Source organism: Umbelopsis ramanniana, assembly GCF_025399195.1.
Source record: "Umbelopsis ramanniana AG unplaced genomic scaffold K450scaffold_5, whole genome shotgun sequence".
NCBI classification, from domain to species: Eukaryota; Fungi; Mucoromycota; class Umbelopsidomycetes; order Umbelopsidales; family Umbelopsidaceae; genus Umbelopsis; species Umbelopsis ramanniana.
This window is the reverse complement of record NW_026252091.1, coordinates 268,731-287,728: the sequence shown is the minus strand read 5'-3', so window position 1 is coordinate 287,728 and position 18,998 is coordinate 268,731. Positions and strand designations below refer to the sequence as shown.

At 43.0% G+C, this 18,998-nt stretch overlaps 10 protein-coding genes across 10 annotated transcripts; 2 read left to right on the top strand and 8 right to left on the bottom strand.

The window, feature by feature from the left end:
- The first annotated feature begins 470 nt into the window (after positions 1–470).
- Positions 471–3,735, top strand: K450DRAFT_223218 (uncharacterized protein). Its single transcript, XM_051586023.1, has 9 exons — positions 471–1,331; positions 1,441–1,500; positions 1,558–1,560; positions 1,760–1,917; positions 1,984–2,043; positions 2,111–2,323; positions 2,400–2,529; positions 2,596–2,861; positions 2,941–3,735. The coding sequence occupies exons 1-9, from the start codon at positions 874–876 to the stop codon at positions 3,645–3,647; spliced, it is 2,055 nt and encodes a 684-aa protein (XP_051448357.1). The 5' UTR covers positions 471–873; the 3' UTR covers positions 3,648–3,735.
- On the bottom strand, positions 3,735–4,940 carry K450DRAFT_223206 (uncharacterized protein; the record flags this gene model as incomplete). The annotated part of the gene is made up of 7 exons (XM_051586022.1): positions 3,735–3,983; positions 4,088–4,178; positions 4,281–4,346; positions 4,403–4,501; positions 4,562–4,651; positions 4,719–4,761; positions 4,831–4,940. 7 exons carry the CDS (start codon positions 4,935–4,937, stop codon positions 3,823–3,825), a joined length of 657 nt encoding a protein of 218 aa, XP_051448356.1. The 3' UTR covers positions 3,735–3,822.
- Positions 4,941–5,066: 126 nt separating this feature from the next.
- K450DRAFT_223199 (uncharacterized protein) lies at positions 5,067–6,488 on the bottom strand. The gene is made up of 5 exons (XM_051586021.1): positions 6,288–6,488; positions 6,119–6,220; positions 5,921–6,022; positions 5,384–5,849; positions 5,067–5,303 (listed from the first exon to the last, which is right to left on the bottom strand). Exons 1-4 carry the CDS (start codon positions 6,410–6,412, stop codon positions 5,480–5,482), a joined length of 699 nt encoding a protein of 232 aa, XP_051448355.1. The 5' UTR covers positions 6,413–6,488; the 3' UTR covers positions 5,067–5,303; positions 5,384–5,479.
- A 48-nt stretch (positions 6,489–6,536) lies between these two features.
- Positions 6,537–8,313, bottom strand: K450DRAFT_223196 (uncharacterized protein). Its single transcript, XM_051586020.1, has 5 exons — positions 7,921–8,313; positions 7,731–7,832; positions 7,502–7,651; positions 7,330–7,428; positions 6,537–7,239 (listed from the first exon to the last, which is right to left on the bottom strand). The coding sequence occupies exons 1-5, from the start codon at positions 8,233–8,235 to the stop codon at positions 7,000–7,002; spliced, it is 906 nt and encodes a 301-aa protein (XP_051448354.1). The 5' UTR covers positions 8,236–8,313; the 3' UTR covers positions 6,537–6,999.
- A 593-nt stretch (positions 8,314–8,906) lies between these two features.
- K450DRAFT_223189 (uncharacterized protein) lies at positions 8,907–10,142 on the bottom strand. Its single transcript, XM_051586019.1, has 2 exons — positions 9,536–10,142; positions 8,907–9,448 (listed from the first exon to the last, which is right to left on the bottom strand). The coding sequence occupies exons 1-2, from the start codon at positions 9,936–9,938 to the stop codon at positions 9,096–9,098; spliced, it is 756 nt and encodes a 251-aa protein (XP_051448353.1). The 5' UTR covers positions 9,939–10,142; the 3' UTR covers positions 8,907–9,095.
- K450DRAFT_223185 (uncharacterized protein) lies at positions 10,027–11,786 on the bottom strand. Its single transcript, XM_051586018.1, has 7 exons — positions 11,747–11,786; positions 11,619–11,686; positions 11,473–11,559; positions 11,307–11,394; positions 10,704–11,232; positions 10,376–10,623; positions 10,027–10,309 (listed from the first exon to the last, which is right to left on the bottom strand). Exons 1-7 carry the CDS (start codon positions 11,772–11,774, stop codon positions 10,116–10,118), a joined length of 1,242 nt encoding a protein of 413 aa, XP_051448352.1. The 5' UTR covers positions 11,775–11,786; the 3' UTR covers positions 10,027–10,115.
- Positions 11,787–12,430: 644 nt separating this feature from the next.
- On the bottom strand, positions 12,431–14,196 carry K450DRAFT_223182 (uncharacterized protein). Its single transcript, XM_051586017.1, has 4 exons — positions 13,927–14,196; positions 13,367–13,672; positions 13,043–13,303; positions 12,431–12,975 (listed from the first exon to the last, which is right to left on the bottom strand). Exons 1-4 carry the CDS (start codon positions 14,138–14,140, stop codon positions 12,635–12,637), a joined length of 1,122 nt encoding a protein of 373 aa, XP_051448351.1. The 5' UTR covers positions 14,141–14,196; the 3' UTR covers positions 12,431–12,634.
- An 86-nt stretch (positions 14,197–14,282) lies between these two features.
- K450DRAFT_223178 (uncharacterized protein) lies at positions 14,283–15,968 on the bottom strand. The gene is made up of 4 exons (XM_051586016.1): positions 15,406–15,968; positions 15,029–15,341; positions 14,887–14,963; positions 14,283–14,821 (listed from the first exon to the last, which is right to left on the bottom strand). The coding sequence occupies exons 1-4, from the start codon at positions 15,844–15,846 to the stop codon at positions 14,315–14,317; spliced, it is 1,338 nt and encodes a 445-aa protein (XP_051448350.1). The 5' UTR covers positions 15,847–15,968; the 3' UTR covers positions 14,283–14,314.
- A 1-nt stretch (position 15,969) lies between these two features.
- On the top strand, positions 15,970–16,502 carry K450DRAFT_223175 (uncharacterized protein). The gene has a single exon (XM_051586015.1). The coding sequence runs from the start codon at positions 16,126–16,128 to the stop codon at positions 16,477–16,479; it is 354 nt and encodes a 117-aa protein (XP_051448349.1). The 5' UTR covers positions 15,970–16,125; the 3' UTR covers positions 16,480–16,502.
- Positions 16,503–16,505: 3 nt separating this feature from the next.
- Positions 16,506–17,376, bottom strand: K450DRAFT_223172 (uncharacterized protein). The gene is made up of 4 exons (XM_051586014.1): positions 17,230–17,376; positions 17,109–17,151; positions 16,963–17,036; positions 16,506–16,875 (listed from the first exon to the last, which is right to left on the bottom strand). The coding sequence occupies exons 1-4, from the start codon at positions 17,317–17,319 to the stop codon at positions 16,645–16,647; spliced, it is 438 nt and encodes a 145-aa protein (XP_051448348.1). The 5' UTR covers positions 17,320–17,376; the 3' UTR covers positions 16,506–16,644.
- Between the last annotated feature and the right edge of the window lie 1,622 nt (positions 17,377–18,998).

Below are 18,998 nucleotides of genomic sequence, written 5' to 3'. Positions count from 1 at the left end.
TTCACTTGGACAGTCTACTTACTTTGTCCGGGACTAACCAGCCCCATGGAGAGTCATCCTTCTCCCATGACGATATTTAATGATTTCCTTGTATACTCCCCCTCTCCAAAAGTTTTTCTCTCTTTATTTTTGATTAAACGTATCGGTTGATGCCCTCTCCAGTCTAGCAAAACAAAAGTTATTGCACCCAAGGAGTTGCAAAGCGGACCGTGTACTTTAGCATTATCTTTCGTGATACAACACAAGGGAACAAGGGCGGCAATTGAAATGTAAGCCCAGTTTATGTGGTCCGTACGCTTTGGAACCGGGCGAAGAGTTATGTGGATGAGACCATTGAGCTCCATTCTTTCTACCAATGTATATACCTTAGATGGGTTGTATAACCGAAGATCATTTCACTGGTTGTAGTAAAACATGGCTTGTCTTTGTTTGGTAGCCTATTGGGCGGCCAACTTTAAATGGTGTCCAACCGCGGCTCATCCCAGCCATGGTATTATTGTTGTAGGTGACTCAAATCGCACAACAGTTTGATGTTTCCATCCAGCAGCATCATTTACTAAATGCAGACAGACAGACAGACAGACAGACAGACAACAGCATTTTCATACGAGCGTCTTCAATCTTCGATTTGAGATCTTTTCTTTTTTCCGAGTCAACATAATCGTTAATTAAGCATGATAAACTGTCACAAAGGTTTCACTTTATTGCCTCCATAAGCGATGCTGATCGCTGAAACAAGCTTTTCAATATGCAGATTTGGAAACCCCCAACCTTTTGGTCGTCAGATCTTTTGACTCCTATAAAAAATTTATCACATTGTCCCCAGCTAACTTCTCTTTTATCTGTTTACATCATTTCACAAACAAGCACTCGATGCCTCCTAACCCCGAAATCCCTATCCACACCAACAGGCGGTTCTCGATAACTGCTCTTCCGCAAGGTATTTACCTTGGACTGGACATTAGTCACAATACTGGTGATCACACGTACAACTTTGCTGTCTCTGTCCATGATGGAAGCTACAGCAGTGACTACTATACGGACACATTGCCGCTCAACCAAAAGCTTCCCTACAAGGAGCGCATAGCTGACGCTGAGAATAGATTGATTGAAGTTATCGCCAACTTCGCTCGTGGTAACCATTACAAGGTACAAAGCGTTGGTGTATCACTCCAAGTGAATGACGCCGACAGTAGAGAACTGCTGTTCAGCCCACCTAGCATCACCAGCAAATTATGGTTTGAGTTGGACGCAATACCTTTTATCATGGAGACAAATGGACGCGATATAGACGAACGCGCTAGTTCTGCTGTTCGAAAATCCGTTATCTGGTACGTATTGCCCATTTACTTCCGCATTACCGTTTTTTTTTTTTTTTGACCGTTCTTGACCAACTAAACTCGTCTCACCGGAACCTTTTTGGCTCATGTTAATCTATAGGCTCAGCCCACAATATCCTGGAAATCTACCGCGCATCAGCGTAGGTCATAGGCATGTGGTACAGTATCCTTCCTTTCATTCCGCATTAATGGCACCACTTTTAGCCATCTTGGCTGACGACATACTGATGTTTGTTATTCTTCCGTTGTTCTCGTACAAATTACAAAAATAGGTCGAAGGTAACGTATTATTTCAAGTCAGAGATGGGTGGATCTAAGCTTTAGGCTAGTGACACACACGGTTTCACTTCCATCCAATTATCAAACGTCTCGCTGAAAACGTTCGTTCCTTCTGACGGTTTCCTTTTCTGGATACATATAGTGGATCTCAATGATCAAATCCATATGGTCGATTTGGAGAACTACCAAAATACTGTTTGCGATGAGACTTGGCGTGTCATCTCGGAGCTGGCAAATGAAGTTAAAGACCGCAAACTTCGAGTTTCATTCTTCAACTCTACACCGCAAGGTGGCGGAGGTAAGGCTATTTCTATACCATTGATTTCATGTTTGTTTCAAACTCTAAACTTCTATCGCATTGTAGTTGCATTAATGCGCCATGCTCTTATAAGATTCTTACGGCTTATGGGTATCGATGCCAATTGTACGTGTCAATACGTTTTTTGAAGGTTGGGTCGTTATCTGAGGACTAATTGAGGATTGCCGTATAGGGTATGTGGCTAGACCGAAGCCAGAAATTTTTGACATCACCAAGCGCAAGTTCCACAATGTCCTTCAAGGTGTTGCCGACCCCAAAGTCAGGTTAACAGATGCTGACAAGGAAGCCTTCATCGAATGGTCCAATGAGAATGTCAACCGGTTCTGGGGTGATCGTAGTGGGCCTCTGCAGAACTCTGACGTTATCATCATCGATGATCCTCAAGGTGAGGCAATTTTTCTTACGCTATTCGGTTTCTCGCTTTTTTCCGTAAATGCTAATTTAGAAAAAAATAATTCCAGTCTGCGGTATCATACCACATATCAAGCGTTTAGCTCCACAAACTACTCGCATCATCTTCCGTTCTCACATCGAAATCCGTGCTGACTTGATTCGTGATAACCCGGATGGACCTCAAGCTTGCACTTGGAAGTATGTATAGGTCATGGAAGTATACCCTTCATTACATCATCCCACTTACCAACACCGCCTTCTTAGCTTCATATGGCAGTTCATCAAGCAAGCCGATTTGTTTATATCGCATCCAGTAGACAACTTCATTCCTGATGAAGTTCCTCGTCGCAATGTTGTCTTACTGCCTGCTGTCACTGACCCTCTAGACGGACTCAACAAAGAACTTAATGCAAACAATTTAAGATACTACCGATCTGTATTCAACCGTGTCTGCATGGACCAAGGTTCAAACGAAGTAGATTGGAGCAGACCTTACATTGTACAAGTTGCCAGATTCGATCCCTCTAAAGGTACGATTTGATGCAATGATAATAACGAAACTAAGAGACCGTCTTATCTAACTGACACTCGTGTTCATCCATCCCCTAGGCATCCCCGATGTCCTCGAGTCTTATAGACTTTTACGTATGCGCATGGACAGTGACGACAGATTTAGTGATGAAGATATACCACAACTAGTTATTTGTGGTCATGGTAGTATTGACGATCCAGACGGTACTATTGTTTACGAGCAAACTTATGGTACCATGGTCACCGAACCATTCAGCCAGATTAGCTCCGATATCGTTGTTGCACGCATCCCTCCTTCCGATCAACTTTTGAACATCATCCTGCGCGGAGGTTATGTTGCACTCCAGCTCAGTCATCGGGAAGGTTTTGAGGTCAAGGTCACTGAAGCATTGGCAAAGGGCGTTCCAATCATTGCTTATCAAGCAGGTGGTATTCCACTTCAAATCATAGAAGGTGTCACCGGTAACCTTGTGCCCATTGGAGATGTCCAAGCCGTTGCCGACAAGTTATTTATCCTGTTTGAACAACCTGAAGTGCGCCAGCGGTTGGCTGAAGGGGCAGTCAAATACCTGACTGAAGAATATTTTACGGTTTGGAATGCTATCGCATGGCTATTCATGTGCAATGAAATCACTAGAAACACCACTGACAGTGCTGGTTTGGTGGGCGAGGAAGCCACCAGAGACCGCAATGGCGGTCTTGGCGACAGTAAATGGCTGCGAACATTCTGGCAAGAGAAATATAACTACAAGGGTCGCAAGCACGCCAAAGATGTTCAACTTTAGATATTTGCTTGCTGAACTGATTATTTTATCTCATTTTGATTCGTGGAATGGCCGATCCATTATTCATGTTTCCTTTTTTTTTTTTTTTTTCTTCTTCTACCATTTTAAATGCTTGAAAACTAAAATATAAAAATTCCCTTATGATTTCCGATGCATTTGCTTCTGCTAAACTAGATTATATTTTCTCTAATTTGCTATCAGCCTGTTCATTTCTTTCTATGATAGCTTTTACTTTGTGTTCTAGCTCGAATACGTGATCGTCACGACTTTCTGGAGCAATCTCGCGTAACGCATGGGCGAGATTGAGGAGGTATTCGGCGTTCCAGCCAGACGGCCCTACAGAAAAGTGTAAAGAGTAATGGTTAATTTGGATTCTATCATAAGACAGCTGTCTCATCTATCCCAAAACATGTGAGACCGCATATTCGTTATTCCCGTACCATAAGATTCATAAATTTGTTGCGCAATGTCGTCTACTGGGGCGCCGCCTACAAAAGCTTCATTATCCGTCGTTCCAATGTAAACCAGTGCCTGTGGTTGACATGACAGAGAAGTCAAAAGAACGGAATGAGTTAGGAAAATATGACAATTGAATGAGAGTCATTTCTTGAATAACTGAGCAGCTAGACTTACATTTCGGACGGCAGGCTCTTCCTCGTTAGGTCTATATACATCTACAGTGTGCACGGTGTATCCATTCTATCGTACGACGTTAGTTCCATTACCAAACGGATGAGATGCTATTTGAGATTTACCTTCTCTCTATGGTCCAGATAAGCTCTAGTAGTTTCAACATCTGTGCCTGGTATTTTGAACGCTACTCCCCAACATACATCGTCGTCCTTATGATCATGCTGGGCGACCAAAGATTAATCATCACATCAGCAAATGCCAGTGTCTAAAAATCACTTTACATAGTCATCCATCGTCTTCCATTCCGCGTGGGGCACTAGAGTCACAACTCGTCCAGGTGCTTCTGGAGTTCCACGATGGTCGGTACTATGCTATGAGGTGGTCAGCGAAGAAAGCCCATGCGCCAGGAAAGGAAATATACGAAAAATATAAACGTACCTGCCAGAATCTCCTCACATAATTCTTGACATATCCTACGACTCTGCAATTGCGTCCATGGTAGGTATCAATCCATCTTGTGCGCTGTCTGAAATCCGAAGACCCCACTTACTTGTCTTCGTAAGAAATAGGCGGTTTCCATATGAGCGAGCCATATCCAAACACCCAAATGCCATTGTCAGCGACTGATGAAGGATTTAAATCTGTCGAAACGGCCATCAATGTAAGATGAATGTGAAGGAAATGAGAAGGACATTCGGGATTCCGTCAAGGCATCGAAAGGGCAGTCACGATCAGATTGAAATTGAGATACTGTATTTGGTTTCAGTAAAACACAATGAAGGTTCATAGCGTCGACACTTTCCGTCCAGGAGCTTACAAGCAATCTAAGTCGTGATGCATATCATTAAGCAAAGCAACGGAGTGTGTAACTTGGCTGATACTACTATGGAGTAAGCTTGTAACGTCCGACCAAGATAGTGTGGTGGAGCTTCGTGCATTACCGATTATGCGCTTAGAAAGCACTGTCTTACTTAAGAACTCACTGACGTGATGGGTAATAGACGTATAGTTGTTCCTTTTCCTCTAACGTAAGAATGCTATCGTAAGGGTAAAAGTTCTGGATCTGTTCCACATACACCAAAGAGGAAAATCCACCTTTCTACCTTGAAGCAGCCACCTTCTATTAATACCTATGTGATACGTTGACATGCAACTTATTTTCGCGATGGTCGTTTGAGAGTCTGCTCTATCCTAGCAGATCAAAAGTAATGGCAACAAAACAATATTGAATGATCATTCCTAAATTCGACACTTTTCGGCGGACAAATGTGATTCAGCATATATCTGCATTGTATTAAGTGGGTGTAAATTGTGTAAAAAGAAGTGTATTTGTCAATTGTAGCATTTTGCTTTTGCCTCTTTACAAGAAAGAGATGGCAGCGGCGACAGCAGCAGCAGCGGGGACAGCGAAAGCAGCAACGGCGGAGCGAGATCCCCCAGAGATGGTGGTAGTGGGAGCAGCAGATGCAGAGGCATTGACAGAGGCAGAAGCAGAGCCTGAGGCCTTGGAAGCGGAGATGGTGCTGGGGAGGGCAGCAGTGGAGAGGGGAGCGGCGGTGGAGATGATGGCTGAAGAAGAGACAACACCAGCAGCATTAGCAGAAGAGCTAGGAGTAGACTTGCCGATGGTAAAGTAATGGGAGTAGTAGTAGTTGGGGGCGGTACCGAAAGCAACGGTGTAGTCAGCACCATCAGCAATATCAGCGGGAACGGTCCATGTGTACTTTCCAGAGGCAGAAGCCCTAATTCGAAAATAGGAAGTATCAGTTAGCTTGGTGGCGGGTTGGACAAAAACAAAAAAAAACTTTTTCCAGGCCGACTGGATGATAACCACTTACTTTTGAGCATCGTTGATGGTAGTGACGGGTTGAAGGGAGGTAGCAGGGCCGTTCATGAGTGCAATGGGGATGGTGCCAGTAGCATCGGTACCAGTGGCGGTCCTATAGATTTGTGTGTAAGTTGGTTGCCCTTTCTTTTTTTTTTAGTACTGCTTTTTGGGATACATACCAGGTGATGGTGACCTTAGCGCCTTGCTTCCAGAGAGTTCCAGCAACAGGGTTGGTGATGGAGACGGCAGCAAGAGCAGCTTGGGCGAGGGCAAGGAGGGCAAGGGTAGCAGAGAGCTTGAACATGAGGGACAATTTCAAATGAGTGGAAAGAGAGTAAAGGTAGATAGAGCACCGCAGGATGTGTTAGATATTCTTTCCTGGGTACATTCTAACGTTGGACAAAATATAACTATTTGAAAGGCAGCCCATATTCCCGCCTAGCGAGAAGTTACACTAACACGTGTTCAAGTCCAGCTCCATACCAGGAAGCCGTATAGCCACCGAGCCATAAGTTTAGGGGAAAGGGGTACATTGTATTAAGGCATCAAATATAAAAAGAGGTTATTGGAAGAAAATGGTACAAGTGTAAAGAAGAGAAGTGTTTTGATTTCAAAGAAAGAGAATGGCAAAGAAAGAAAATTCAACGTCATGGAATGTCCGTAAAACATAAAAAGTTGCCATAAATGTTGTTTGCTCTATGTTAGCCGAAGTTTTGGTTTCTGTCTCATAAAGGGGAGGGGAAAAAAGGTCTGGGTATCCAAATGGCGAGTGAATAAAAATAATATAGCATTGTAGTATAGATCTTGTCTCTCTCCTTTCTTTTTCAAAATAATAAAAGAAGGCATTTGTTGTTGGAGAAAACATGAGTGCGAAATTGATGGGTGGACACGTTATACTGCCTCTGATCCAGGCTCAATTTTGGAGCTGATCATGGTGTCCAGCACTTGAGTGACATCGTCCACAACGGTCAAGTCGGTAAGGAAGCCAATAAGATCGGTCAACTCCGTGTCATGGGGATCGTTGAACCATGTCGATACCGGTACGGCATTGGAAGTATGGAAAATATAACTTGCTGGCGAATTATCTAATATTAAGGTTGACGCCAAGTCGCGACCCAGCTGAGATAAATCCTGTAGAAAAGGTAGAGACGACATTTAGAATATCCGGAAATTGATAAAAAAAAAATAGAAATATGTATATGCAGCTGAAAAGACTCTTACCTTCACGTAATTGCCTTTGTGGTTGTAACATGAATCTCTGCATAGTCTGTGACTGATGACTTTATGTATGTCTAGGATATCCAGTACTGGATCAGCATACTGCAGCAAAGACGGGAAGATGTTAGCCTAACAAGATCAAACCGTACTTTAGTACAAACAGTTTTTTGCTCACCTTGGCTACACTGGCAGTAAAGACAACGATCTCATATAATTGTCCCATTATTTTCAAAAATTCGTCGACTCCGGGACGCTTCAGTACATATACATTATGGTATTGATTTTCAATCTCTACGGGCACAATATAATCTGGATTGGAAATAAACTGAATCAAGGCAACACAAAAATTGGTGAGTAAAATGCCAAAAAGCATGATTAAAACAGGATTGTCAAATTATCCTTACCTTGAAAGAACTATGAATTAATGTCTCGTCCAAATCTAGCACAAGGCATTTCTTATTTTGGTGCTCTTTAGATAATGGTGGTAATAAGGGCTTATGGTCGGCCTATAGAATGAAAATCCGCTTAGAAACAGAACAAATAGACAGCAGCTTGAGATTGGTGTGGGAAGGAGCCACTGGAAAAACTACTTACCGCCATAGGCTGCAATGGAATAGATCCATCTGCCGACGAGGACGCTCCAGGATCGGGTGATAGTATATCAGACGCACTGGGTGCTGCGTGGTGAGGTGTAGTCAAATCGTCGGTTGTCGCTCTCATGTCTCCTCGATTTGATGGCCGGTCCAGGACTCTTTCAGTTTGAGGCTCCGAATCGGACCTATCACCACCTCGAGAGCCATCCTTGTCGTCAAGGAGTGATCCAGATCCAAATGTACAGCATAGCAAAAGGGAGAGAAAGTTGCTACCCTTTGACGATTTTTTGGATCGTGTTTTAGATTTGGTTGACATGGCTGACGATGAAGGTCTTGCTGGCGATGTAGCAGATACTGCAGTCGGATTATTCCAAGAAGCTTGAGGATCTACGAGGGATTCATGCAAGACAAAATGATCATGGTTAGTATGTGTCCGATGGTAATGTTAAATACATGCGTTTACGCAAGTTCTCTTCAATTTTCGTTCAAAAAAGTTGCTGTAAGCTGGATATCCAGCTCAAAGAGATGTGCAACGTCGATGGTACATAAATGTGGGTATATGTGCGAAAATCGGCATTATTTGTGTTTATGACTTGATACATGAATATCGTAAAAAGTCTGTGACTCACCTGAGGCGTTGGTAGGAGATTGAGAAGTAGTGATTAATTCTTCGGGAGCAACTTGGGCTGGATTGCCGAGAGTGGTAGATGCAATAGTAGATGAGGAGGCAGCTGCTTTGGATGTTTGTTCCAATGGCACTGTTGATTGGTCAGATTCCCGTGGTTTGCTGTTTGGCATTCAGACAGGAAGTGAATTCGAGTGCTGACGACCGTCAAAACTCTTTGTGAGTAAAGGAAAGGGAAGGGTGGGGAAGGAGACGGTAAGTTGAAAAGAAGGGAGAAGGACAGCAGACGGTCTTTCGATTTTTTTTTTTTTTTTTTTGGTTGGTGGGCTACCCAGCACCTTTTTGAACGAATGTGCTACAAGAAAGAGATGCGAGGTAGATAGGGATGCGGACTTTGGCAACAGTGATCACTTTTTCAAACAGTTAACGATCAGAATTTCAAGATTAAAAACGAGTTATTGTCATAAGACTTTGGGCTAGTTCGGTTTTTGTGCGGTCGTCACCCGACGAGTGCTGTGGAGAAAAGATTTTGCCATAAAATAAATTACACTTTATTGTCTGTGACCAAGTTCGATGGCATCAGCCGTGGTACAGTTAAGTTTTCTCAAGGTGATGCTCACTCTAGAGCCACGCTGTATTATGTCCCCATTAACATCATCTACCAGTCTTGCCGGTATACAGTGTGCCCAATCCCATCTAGCTGGTCCAATCATTGCCAGTACATCGCCTGGTCGTAAAAGGATGGGGATACCGTCATCCAAATTGCCTTCTTCACTATAGCTTGTAGCATGTTTTTGTGCTTCGCTAGCTGGTGTCATGATCATGACACAGGAAGATAAGAGGGATACGATAAGTATGCCATCATCAAACTTTTGTAGGTCCACATGGCTGCGTATGCCTTCACCTTTTGAGAATAACGTAGATTGTTAAAAATGTGTACAGCTCACAGGTTTTTGTTTTGTTTTCGAGGCAGGTTAAATAAATTTCATACCTGGACGATACAAGTTAAGAATGGCCTGATCAAATAAAGGTTCTCTATCTATACTTTCAAGTAAGTCTGTATCTCGCTTTGCCCATTGTCCGATATCTTGAAACTGCTGTGGGAGATCGCCAAAATGCATGGCTTGATTATTAGTTGCGCCATTGAAGTACTTTGCTGAAATGATAGTATCAAGTAGCTTCGTTTGCACACTGTGGGATAGGCCTTGCCTCAAAAGCCGAAGTCCAGGTATACGGCCAAATTTTTCGCTCGTCAGCATACGAGCGGGCGACCTGTTTCGGTCCGAACCTAGCCTTGCATCCATTCGCGTCTGATCATCAGAGAACGAATCATCAAAATCTGAGTTATCAGAGCCAAACAGTTCTTCTAATTGGTCAGTGTTCAGCTCATGCATTCAACTTTGGTCTTTGATTGAAAGAGGAACGCTATTGCATTTGTGATTTTTAAAAAAATAAAATAAATAAAAAAATGATACCCAAAAAAAATTTATAACATCGTGAACGGCTTGTTGTCAACAGGTTGATTAATACAGGGTCGAGATAGGGCATAATCTGCCTATTGAGTTCTGAAGTTAATCGATTTTCTCAATCAAGAAATCCATGCCTCCTTCATCGCGCAAACGAGCCAGCAGAACATCACCAAAGGCAGTGGCAGGAGTTAAAACACCTCCAGCTTTACCAGGCAATTTATCGTATCCATAGACAATAGACAATGCCGACTCTGCAACCATACGGCAGGTGTCACCATATCCGGGGTCCATTCGTCCTGTTATTTTATGCATTAGTTAACAATGTCACTTTTCTTATACAGTGTGTCTGATCTTTCTTATACCTCTCACAATGCCGCGAACTCGAATTGGGTTTTCATAGGGTTCAGTTTCAGCGGTGCCAATCAGCTCCAATTCGTACGATCCTTTGGTAATAGCTTCCCTACTTGGGCCAGTTCCTCCTTGTGGTAAAAGCGAGCTAACAAGTTTGTAGATGGGAGAGAATTTAAGTAAGATACCAAACCATGGGAGGATGCCAACTGCAATAAATGTCATGGCAAAAGCTCCAAGAAAAGGGAACGACATTGATTCTCTAATATAGCACGGGATGTTAGCAGGTCGCTCAAAACAAGCTTAGATATGGCTCTCAACAAGATGTAATTCTTTACTAACCTATACTTGAAAGTCTTTCCATAGGTACTGCCTCGGGTCGTGTAGATACCATAACTACGACGGACAACCAATTCATTCACCATGGACATGATGTAGTATGCTTGCCATCTTTTGAAGTCAACATCCCAACGCATCCAGGGTATTCTAAATTTGTCGATGCCAACGAACGGCGAGAGGTAGTAAGGGTCCTTTGCTTCGCCGGCTTTTTCGTGACGAATAATATTTAAGGATGTTTGTATAGTTCCGCCAGAAGCTCCTCCACGGAGTCTTTTCACCGACAACTTGACATCCGACGTATCGAGTCCGAACTTGTTGCGAATATAATTGACCACCATGTAGGCGCCCATGTCGCTTGGTACACAGTCAAACCCACAAAATGGCACGATGATAGTGCCGTTCGCTACTGCTGCGTCGTGGTACTTATCGATAATGGTTTTAGCCCATGTGAATTCTCCAGTAATGTCAACATAGTGTGTTCCTTGACGAATGCACGACTCCACTACTGGCGTACCATACTTCTCGAAGGGACCTAAACAGTAACCACCCTGCGTGAGTATCGCCGGTCTACAATATATTAACACACCAAGAGTGATGAATTCATACCAACAGTCGAAATGATGACCTTGGCTTGTTTAAATGCTTCATCAAGGGAATCCGGATTGAATGAGTCCACGACGAGAAGATCAAGGTTCTGTGCGCAGACGAACGGTTAGATGTCACATTTAACGCGTGCCATCCAGTTGTCACTAAGAGAGTCAAGTCCAATTACCTTTAGTTGTTCGTCAATGCCGGCCAAGGTCTCTCGCACTTTTTCGAGTTTGGGAATACTTCTGCCAGCGAGAGCCCATTTCAAATTCTGAACAAACCATTAATGTACCGTTTTTACCTGGACGTAGTTTCGATGATATAGCATACCTTATCATGTAATTTTGCGATATATTCGGCGGTATACGCGCCTGTAAAACCAGTGGCACCGTAGACCACTGTTTACAACACTGTTAGTATTATTGACATAGAGCCAACACCGTTACGTAGCTTCTTACCCAAGTCGTATTTTCGATCACTGGACATAGAAAGCAATACCTGAAAAAGCAATGTGTCGGAGTTCAGTTGCCAACAAATGGTTTTTATATAATTTTTTTGTGCCAATCCTGGCGGTAACACGTGCAATGCACTTGTCTTCCTCGATGACAGGGAATGACGCGTTCACCTTGGCTTTGAACTAACATAATGTGTATCAAATGCTTTTAGAAAGACTACTAGTTTCTTTTAAGTGAGATTACTAAGGATATCGACTACGCCGTTTGCACACAACTACACCAAACCCTGATGCTGACCTCACGAACCAAGCCGGTAGTGGCGCGAATTAGCCTGGTGAACAATTATAGCTGGCACAACTAAATGCATTATATCTTCCAATTGCTAGTCAAATGCATAGATGTGTATGAAGAACAGAAAAATAAGTACGACGGAGATAAATGCAGAAAGCATACGTTTCATGCATAGTGCTGATATAAGGCGAATTGTGGGCATCAGGCGTTTGCGCATGTTAACAAGAATACAAATGCTAGGTCGGTCAAAGAAACTGGTAGAAGCGCTGCAGGAATGCTTTGTTTGTCACACGATGCAACCTGCTCTCCACATGGAAAACCGTAATTAAGGATCGGAAAACGTTGCTCGTAAATGTAATGACTTAACTCCACTTTTGAGAACAGCCATGATACTAATGTTAGGATAATGAACGCAGCTCAGTTATAGTCGAATTGTTATTGATTATGTAGTACAGTGTAAATTCCTGAAAGTTATATACAAGGGCTAGGGACAAAATGGACGCTGATTGTATGATTTAGGGTATAGCAGTTCAAAGTAGGAAAAGAAGGGAGGGAGTGACGTTTACAAATTGCGCTATGAGATAGCAGATAACCTGGAAATTATGGCGAGCTAGCGGGACGATCGCTTTCGTTTTCATTGGAAGTTTGATCGTTATTAGAAGCATGTTCTTCAGACAGCCGCCGAGATAAAGAACTGTGGCGAGGAAGACTGGAGTATTCTGGAGGTTGATGATGAGGAATATGGGACGTATGCTCAAGGGATATCAACGGCGACTCCTCGGGAATGTCTTCGTTTCTGGGTCGATCAATTGAGTTTCTTGGAACACCAGTTTGTAACAGAATGGAGCCTCTTTCAGATCCGTAAGCCGGTGGTGGGGCTAGTGTGCCTTGCATAGGAGCCAAACCCCACTTTTTGACATTAGCTTCAATGAATACAAAGCCTAAAGAGGTTGATAGAATGAATTAGTTATAGAGTCAGAGGCAGATCAGAGCTGGTCTAACACCTACCCATTTGTCCCAAGTTAACATGTACTTGGCATGGACCGTTTGCGCCAATAGTGGGAAAGAGGTTCCATCTCAAGCCAGAGTAGGCATCTTCTATTTTCCGTCCGTTCCGAGTAAAAAATACGGTTCCGGTTCGGTGTCTATAGCCTACTCCAACTACATCTCCTTCATTGAATGGCATACCATAAGATTTACCCTCAAAGGGGTTATTGAACATCTTGCATCCGTTGTGGCTGAAATAGCCCACCGAATGTTTATTCCAACCTAAAAAGGAGGTTGTGAGTGGTTTGTGGAGTAAATAAAAGCGAGAATAGTGACTTGACCTACCTGGCATACGCCAATTTGGAAATGGTTTGGTTCCGACTCCAACAGCTACAGTAGTCGATATAGGTTTTTCATACATTTTTGCCTCAAAATAATAGACATCTTGATTCTTTGGAAACGGCAAATTTGTTTGAACACAACATTCATCCCTGAAGAATTGGATCTCTGTCCGGCCAGAGACAAAAGCATTGGTTTCTGTCATATCTGCTTCAAATTCAAAGGCTGCAACGCCTTTCTCTTGTATAATAAGGTATTGTGACAAGGTAATATCGGTTGGGACACTTTCAGGAGGGTAGGCCGTCTGCCAAGCTATCGGCGAAAAAAAAAAAAAAAAGGTAGAGTAAACATCAGCAAGGAATTCACAATGGACTCAAGTACTTGTGCATTCCCAGTAGTATAGGTTGCCTTCATTCTTTTTACGTAAACGCTGCGGTGATACAGTTGTCGCCATTCGGTCACTGCAGCAAGCGACACTAACAGTCGCACTGTTGATAATATTCTGCCGAGATGCGATTGCATTCCTATATTACCCTCGCTATGCTCGTGAAGTGACAAATAGTTACCTTTGGCACGCTCATAGCTAAGTCTAGCGTCTTCAGATAAGGTTTCCAGCATGGCAGGAGTTTCAACGAATTCGGTGCCCAATTCAGGGTCATTGGTGGAAATGCTGGAGAACAGCTGGCTGCCACTCGCCTTGGTGAAGCATAGCAGCACAACTATTATCAAGAAAAAGACGATTATGCCGACAATAAAGATCCAGGCGTAGGAGTCCGCCATTCTGGAATGTCTTGATTCTTGGCTAAAAGGAAAAAGAAAAGAGAGTAGTGCGGCAGTATGACACACTGCAAGGGCTTATGATATCAGCGGGTTTGAATTTGGTACTTTTTGATTTTCGACCAATCAAAAATATAAAATAAAATGGTCTCATTTCAAGCTGTTTTCCTTTTGGTTTTATTGTAAAAGTAAGCTAACGTTTTCTAAAGCTTGCTGAGGTTTATCCTTGAAATATACAAAATGACCTTGTAGGCTTGCGGTGCTTACGGACTTGTTCTTCAAGCTGCGCACAAATCGGTCCGCCAAGTCTGGTTCGTTTTCATAAAACCGAAGGAACATACCCCGGATTTGTGACTCGGTGGCATTTCCAAGGAATTCTTTCATGTCGATTCGACCAGGGCGGACCAACGCAGGGTCCAACTGTTCGATGTGATTGGTGGTCATAAAGACGATTCGCTCTTCTGCAGATGCTACGCCATCCAGAGCATTTAAAAGTCCACTGAACGTTAGCATCGACTGGTAGCCTTGATGGTCCGATTGATTTCTTTTCGCAAAAGCAGCATCAATATCCTCCAGAAGCATGATGCTGCGCTCTGGCACATTACTGAGCAGATGATTAAGTCGATCATCCGTCAGTCCACGTTCCGACAAATTAAGGATACAAATATTATACTCCAATTCACCCTGAACCTTACAGTTAGTACATGGTAACACTCTTATCTTATCTACGCAAAAGAAACTCAACTTACAGCAAGAGATTGGATAAAACTGCTCTTTCCAGATCCTGGAGGTCCATACAATAGGTAGCCTCGTCGATAAGGTATTCCTAAGATTAGGTAGGTCAGCGGTTATGTGGCAACGGTAGTACAAAAAGTCAGTCTGTGCCCTTACCTCTGTCATTATACCACTTGCCACTACCAATGAATGCCTGCACATCATCAACGATTCTTTCTTTAATTCCATGGTCCAGTATGACACTATCCAACATCCTTCGCTTTCGTGGCATGCCGAATGGTCGCCATTCCGGGCCATATGAAGTATATATGACGGTTTTGCCTTCTTGCTTTGCGATTGCCATCTGTTGCGCTTCCTTCAATAGCGCTGTAAAGACATCTCTATCTCTTGACAAGGTTGTCAACGTGATTGTTTCCCATGGACTCCCTGTCGTCAAGTCCATCATCTTTCCATCGCGTTGTCGCTGTACCTGGTGGATGGCCAAAAGATAAGTGAAAGCCAGCCACATGCCAATGACTCTTTTGCTTACTTACCTGCAACCACACACCTCTCCATTTAAAAAAGTGATTGCCAGGGCCCGGCACAAGTCCAAATGTAGTAGAGACACTGCCGTTATCGTGCTGCTTGTAGGACGTCTCGACGGCAAGGTGTTGTGTCCTTCGAGCAGACTGCTGTGACATCCACTGTAAGAACCAAAGATAAGATTTATCCTTAGAGGGTATTTCTAACGTGACTAGTAATCGTCGTCTAAGAAGGGATGTTCCCAAGTTGAGCCCTTGTCGCAATACAGTCAGTCCGGCACCAACACCGATCAAACCAAAGCCGGCTGAAAAGTATGGATTGCTGGTAATGCTATCCCACAAGCTATTCTCCCCCTTTATTGGAGGTTGAATTTGCTGAGGTTCTTTACTTTCAGCATTTCCGAGCGTAGTATTGGATGGCGACGGCCAAGCATTGCCGGTAACTTCTGACATGGAACAACAGCAATCGAGACGGAATGGCAAGAAAATTGTGACCGACAAAATGTTGATGTCCACAAAAATTAATTTTCAATCCCAGATACAGATTCTCTGACGGATCAGCGACGTTGATTGCTCAAGAAAAGGGTGAATATCGATCCTTTATCGCCAGGAATACATGTAAAATAGCAATGAAAAGGGAAGAAATATAACTCCATTGCGCACACCGTACCTACCGACCAAGATATATTTCTTTTCCGAACTAAATACTGCCATTTTTTAACATCTCATATAATGAAATACACTGCTATATTCATTGCCGTTGCATTGTCTGCTATGGCGGTCAAAGGAGATGGCAATCGTAACAAAGAGAAGGCTATTCAATCGCTCAAATTGAACCATAATATCGACTGCTATACTCTGACGACCTATTTTCCCAACTGTAACTTTTCCTCGGAATACCACTCTGTCGTACACAATATGAATGGCAGGCTGCCAACTGAAATTGGAAAGATGAATATGAACGACATATACAGTCTGAAAATTGCTTCTTTCTGTCTTGGAGTTCTCTTGACCATGCTTGCAGTCAGTATCCGATTCTCATTGTCGCACGATGAAATTGAAGCACTGATCCATGGTGAAAAGTGACTTGGCCAATCGCATGCAACCACAGCAGCACCAACTGTAACTCGTCAAAGTGAAATACTTAGTAGATTCAGAGACAGCTAGCCAAAAGACAGTCTGCTCTCGTTTATATAAATTGCATTAAAACCGCTTTTTTGCTTAGTCGGTCATATGTAAGGGTGAATACATCTAGTTGAGAAGGTTGTAGGCGGTCATGGAGGAAGTGTAAAGCAAGGTCAAGAGACCGAGGTAGGCGAAGGAGCCACGCATGCGCTTAGCGGGCTCGCCAGTAGAGTAACCTTGAGCGTAGAAGAATTTACCAGCCAAGTAAACAGCGCCAGCAGCTGCAGAAACGGTGGGGAAACCAAGACCACCGGTGAACAACAAAGTCAAGAACATAGGATAGCCCTCGAGGGTGTTCTATAATGGGTAAGATAGCAATATGTCAGCCAATTGATTTTACTGATCAAGATGTTGGACTCCACCAACTTCTTTTTTTTTACGTACCTGGTGAGCACGTTGGGTGCAGTTGAAGACGTTCTTCTTAGCGTCCTTCTCGGCCTCAGACTTCTCAGCGTACACTATAAGAAAGTAGCTAGCCGTTAGCCATGGCTCGCGTCGTTCTATACCATAGAATAAAATCAATTACTTACTGTAAGGGTAAGGGATCTGAGCAGCCTTGCGGGCGCCACCAACCTAAAGGTAAACACAAGAAGAATAAGTACACACACCGACATATTAGTAGTTTGCTCAATCGACAGCTGTTGACTGTACCTTAAAGCCAAGATAGGTGATGAAGAAGGCGGATGCGACACCGGTGGCAACAACATAACCATATTCGCTGGGGATAGTAAGAGCAACCATTTTGTGTATGTATTGGTGTAAAAAGGAGACAAGGTGATATTCAATTCAGACAGGCCGACGCTTATAAGCAATTTGAAAATAATTGGGGAGCCGAATGAATGACGCGTGCTGGCGTCAACAATCGCTACGAATCAAATCTTCTGGGACTTTCCACCACTGACAGCAATTTTTCTATTACCAGGCAGATTCTTACGAAGCGTGCGACCATTATTGCAGTATGATGATTTTTCATTGTAGATTTAAATATAGAGAACATCAATGATGAATTCTCTTTGAGTAGGCTGCCAAACTTACATCAGGGGCATGCCCTTGAAGAAAAACGATTTGGGGAAAGTTTAGAAGGTTCTCAAAAGATGGCCAACCATTCGCTGGAAAAATAAGCGGTTAATTGCCGGATTTCAGACGGAGTATGATTTTCCACAGACAGATATTTTGCTTTTTCAAGTGCCTGAAACTTACAGGAGGATCCTCGCACTTGGCGTAGTCCAACATGTTTGATGGATCACGTAAGCGGTGTCGTGGCATTGGCTTACGTCCTTTATTAAAAATGGGATAGACATGACGTGTTAAAATGCCATTAACCTACCATTTGAGAACTTTAAGTGCCAAGCTACGGAATGAAATATTGCGATGGCTTTAGCAAAGTATTCGTATATTAAGAATTATTTACTATGTGTACATTCAGTGGTACTTCGTATGTATGTGGCCAACAATTACTCCGAAGTTTGAATTTCTCTGCGAAAAGTAAGCTTAAATATAAAGCAGATTAAAAGTACATGCTATTTTTACCATCTTGTGTAGGTCTTCAATGCAATTAGTTGAAAGAAAGGGCCGATAGGGTAGAAAATGGAGACAACTAGCGGCGAATGATATTTATAAACGTCGACCAGTGCATATTCAAAAATGTGCCACACAGGATCATCAGGCCAAGAAACCCGTCGGTTGGCTGCCTGCAATATGATCACATTCACAACGTCCTCAAAATGGTACCTCGGGGGCTTCCTGTTTTGGGGTGGGATAAGTCTTTCAAACGTTAATAGATCAATATACGACAAGGTTGAACTAACTGTGGATTGAAAATCTTCTCCACCCTTTCCAGTGAAGTAGATCCGTTAGGTAATTTATCCGTCTCGTTACACAACAGAGTCCATAAAATAAATAAAAAGAGTAAAGTCTCTTAGATCTCACACTAATATCGCTCCTATCCTGGTTTTAGATAACCATGAGCAAGGCTAGCAGACCGGTGGTAGCGGGTCGGCCAAGCGGACAGTCTACCGGTCATAGTTAACGTATTAGCATTTGTATGAGGTTATGTGACACATTAAAGTGGCAATCAGATCACACCACCTGGTATACCACACAAATGCATGCCATGGAATATTTTTTTCATAATGTAAGGGAAGCCCTGGTTTTTCAATCATACTTTTCCCTTTGTAAGAAATTCCTAACAACGGTTATGTCTTTGAGAATGGAAGACCTGCAAGCAGGCACTTGTGTAATTGGTCACATGGAAACGTGATATGGACCGCTGCTTCTGCTGTTAACTTACAAAAAGAGTGTAGCAAGGTGAATCTGAACGACTGCGGCTTTTCGATAACCAATAGTGGACCGTTGGTCTAACGGCTGAAAAAAAAAAAAAGGTATAACATGGCTCTTATCTGTCATCATGTGGCAATATT

Excerpts from the sequence above, each read along its gene's own strand:
- K450DRAFT_223218 (XM_051586023.1), top strand. The coding sequence starts at position 874 with ATGCCTCCTAACCCCGAAATCCCTATCCACACCAACAGGCGGTTCTCG. Across the intron at positions 1,918-1,983 it reads TACACCGCAAGGTGGCGGAG|TTGCATTAATGCGCCATGCT; the intron begins GTAAGGCTATTT and ends ATCGCATTGTAG. Across the intron at positions 2,862-2,940 it reads CAGATTCGATCCCTCTAAAG|GCATCCCCGATGTCCTCGAG; the intron begins GTACGATTTGAT and ends TCCATCCCCTAG.
- K450DRAFT_223175 (XM_051586015.1), top strand. The coding sequence starts at position 16,126 with ATGAAATACACTGCTATATTCATTGCCGTTGCATTGTCTGCTATGGCG.
- K450DRAFT_223185 (XM_051586018.1), bottom strand. The coding sequence starts at position 11,774 with ATGTCCAGTGATCGAAAATACGACTTGG. Across the intron at positions 11,395-11,472 it reads GCATTGACGAACAACTAAAG|AACCTTGATCTTCTCGTCGT; the intron begins GTAATTGGACTT and ends GTCTGCGCACAG. Across the intron at positions 10,310-10,375 it reads AGTTCGCGGCATTGTGAGAG|GACGAATGGACCCCGGATAT; the intron begins GTATAAGAAAGA and ends ATAAAATAACAG.
- K450DRAFT_223199 (XM_051586021.1), bottom strand. The coding sequence starts at position 6,412 with ATGTTCAAGCTCTCTGCTACCCTTGCCCTCCTTGCCCTCGCCCAAGCT. Across the intron at positions 6,221-6,287 it reads GCTAAGGTCACCATCACCTG|GACCGCCACTGGTACCGATG; the intron begins GTATGTATCCCA and ends ACAAATCTATAG. Across the intron at positions 5,850-5,920 it reads GCCCCCAACTACTACTACTC|CCATCATCTCCACCGCCGCT; the intron begins CCATTACTTTAC and ends TCTCTTCTTCAG.
- K450DRAFT_223182 (XM_051586017.1), bottom strand. The coding sequence starts at position 14,140 with ATGGCGGACTCCTACGCCTGGATCTTTATTGTCGGCATAATCGTCTTT. Across the intron at positions 13,673-13,926 it reads TAGCTATGAGCGTGCCAAAG|CTTGGCAGACGGCCTACCCT; the intron begins GTAACTATTTGT and ends TTTCGCCGATAG. Across the intron at positions 13,304-13,366 it reads TCCAAATTGGCGTATGCCAG|GTTGGAATAAACATTCGGTG; the intron begins GTAGGTCAAGTC and ends CCTCCTTTTTAG.
- K450DRAFT_223172 (XM_051586014.1), bottom strand. The coding sequence starts at position 17,319 with ATGGTTGCTCTTACTATCCCCAGCGAATATGGTTATGTTGTTGCCACC. Across the intron at positions 17,152-17,229 it reads TCACCTATCTTGGCTTTAAG|GTTGGTGGCGCCCGCAAGGC; the intron begins GTACAGTCAACA and ends GTTTACCTTTAG. Across the intron at positions 16,876-16,962 it reads GCACCCAACGTGCTCACCAG|AACACCCTCGAGGGCTATCC; the intron begins GTACGTAAAAAA and ends TACCCATTATAG.
- K450DRAFT_223196 (XM_051586020.1), bottom strand. The coding sequence starts at position 8,235 with ATGTCAACCAAATCTAAAACACGATCCAAAAAATCGTCAAAGGGTAGC. Across the intron at positions 7,652-7,730 it reads TAATTCATAGTTCTTTCAAG|TTTATTTCCAATCCAGATTA; the intron begins GTAAGGATAATT and ends GCCTTGATTCAG. Across the intron at positions 7,240-7,329 it reads ACAAAGGCAATTACGTGAAG|GATTTATCTCAGCTGGGTCG; the intron begins GTAAGAGTCTTT and ends CCTTTTCTACAG.
- K450DRAFT_223189 (XM_051586019.1), bottom strand. The coding sequence starts at position 9,938 with ATGCATGAGCTGAACACTGACCAATTAGAAGAACTGTTTGGCTCTGAT. Across the intron at positions 9,449-9,535 it reads TCTTAACTTGTATCGTCCAG|GTGAAGGCATACGCAGCCAT; the intron begins GTATGAAATTTA and ends TATTCTCAAAAG.
- K450DRAFT_223178 (XM_051586016.1), bottom strand. The coding sequence starts at position 15,846 with ATGTCAGAAGTTACCGGCAATGCTTGGCCGTCGCCATCCAATACTACG. Across the intron at positions 14,964-15,028 it reads CAAGTGGTATAATGACAGAG|GAATACCTTATCGACGAGGC; the intron begins GTAAGGGCACAG and ends ACCTAATCTTAG. Across the intron at positions 14,822-14,886 it reads GTTTTATCCAATCTCTTGCT|GGTGAATTGGAGTATAATAT; the intron begins GTAAGTTGAGTT and ends TGTAAGGTTCAG.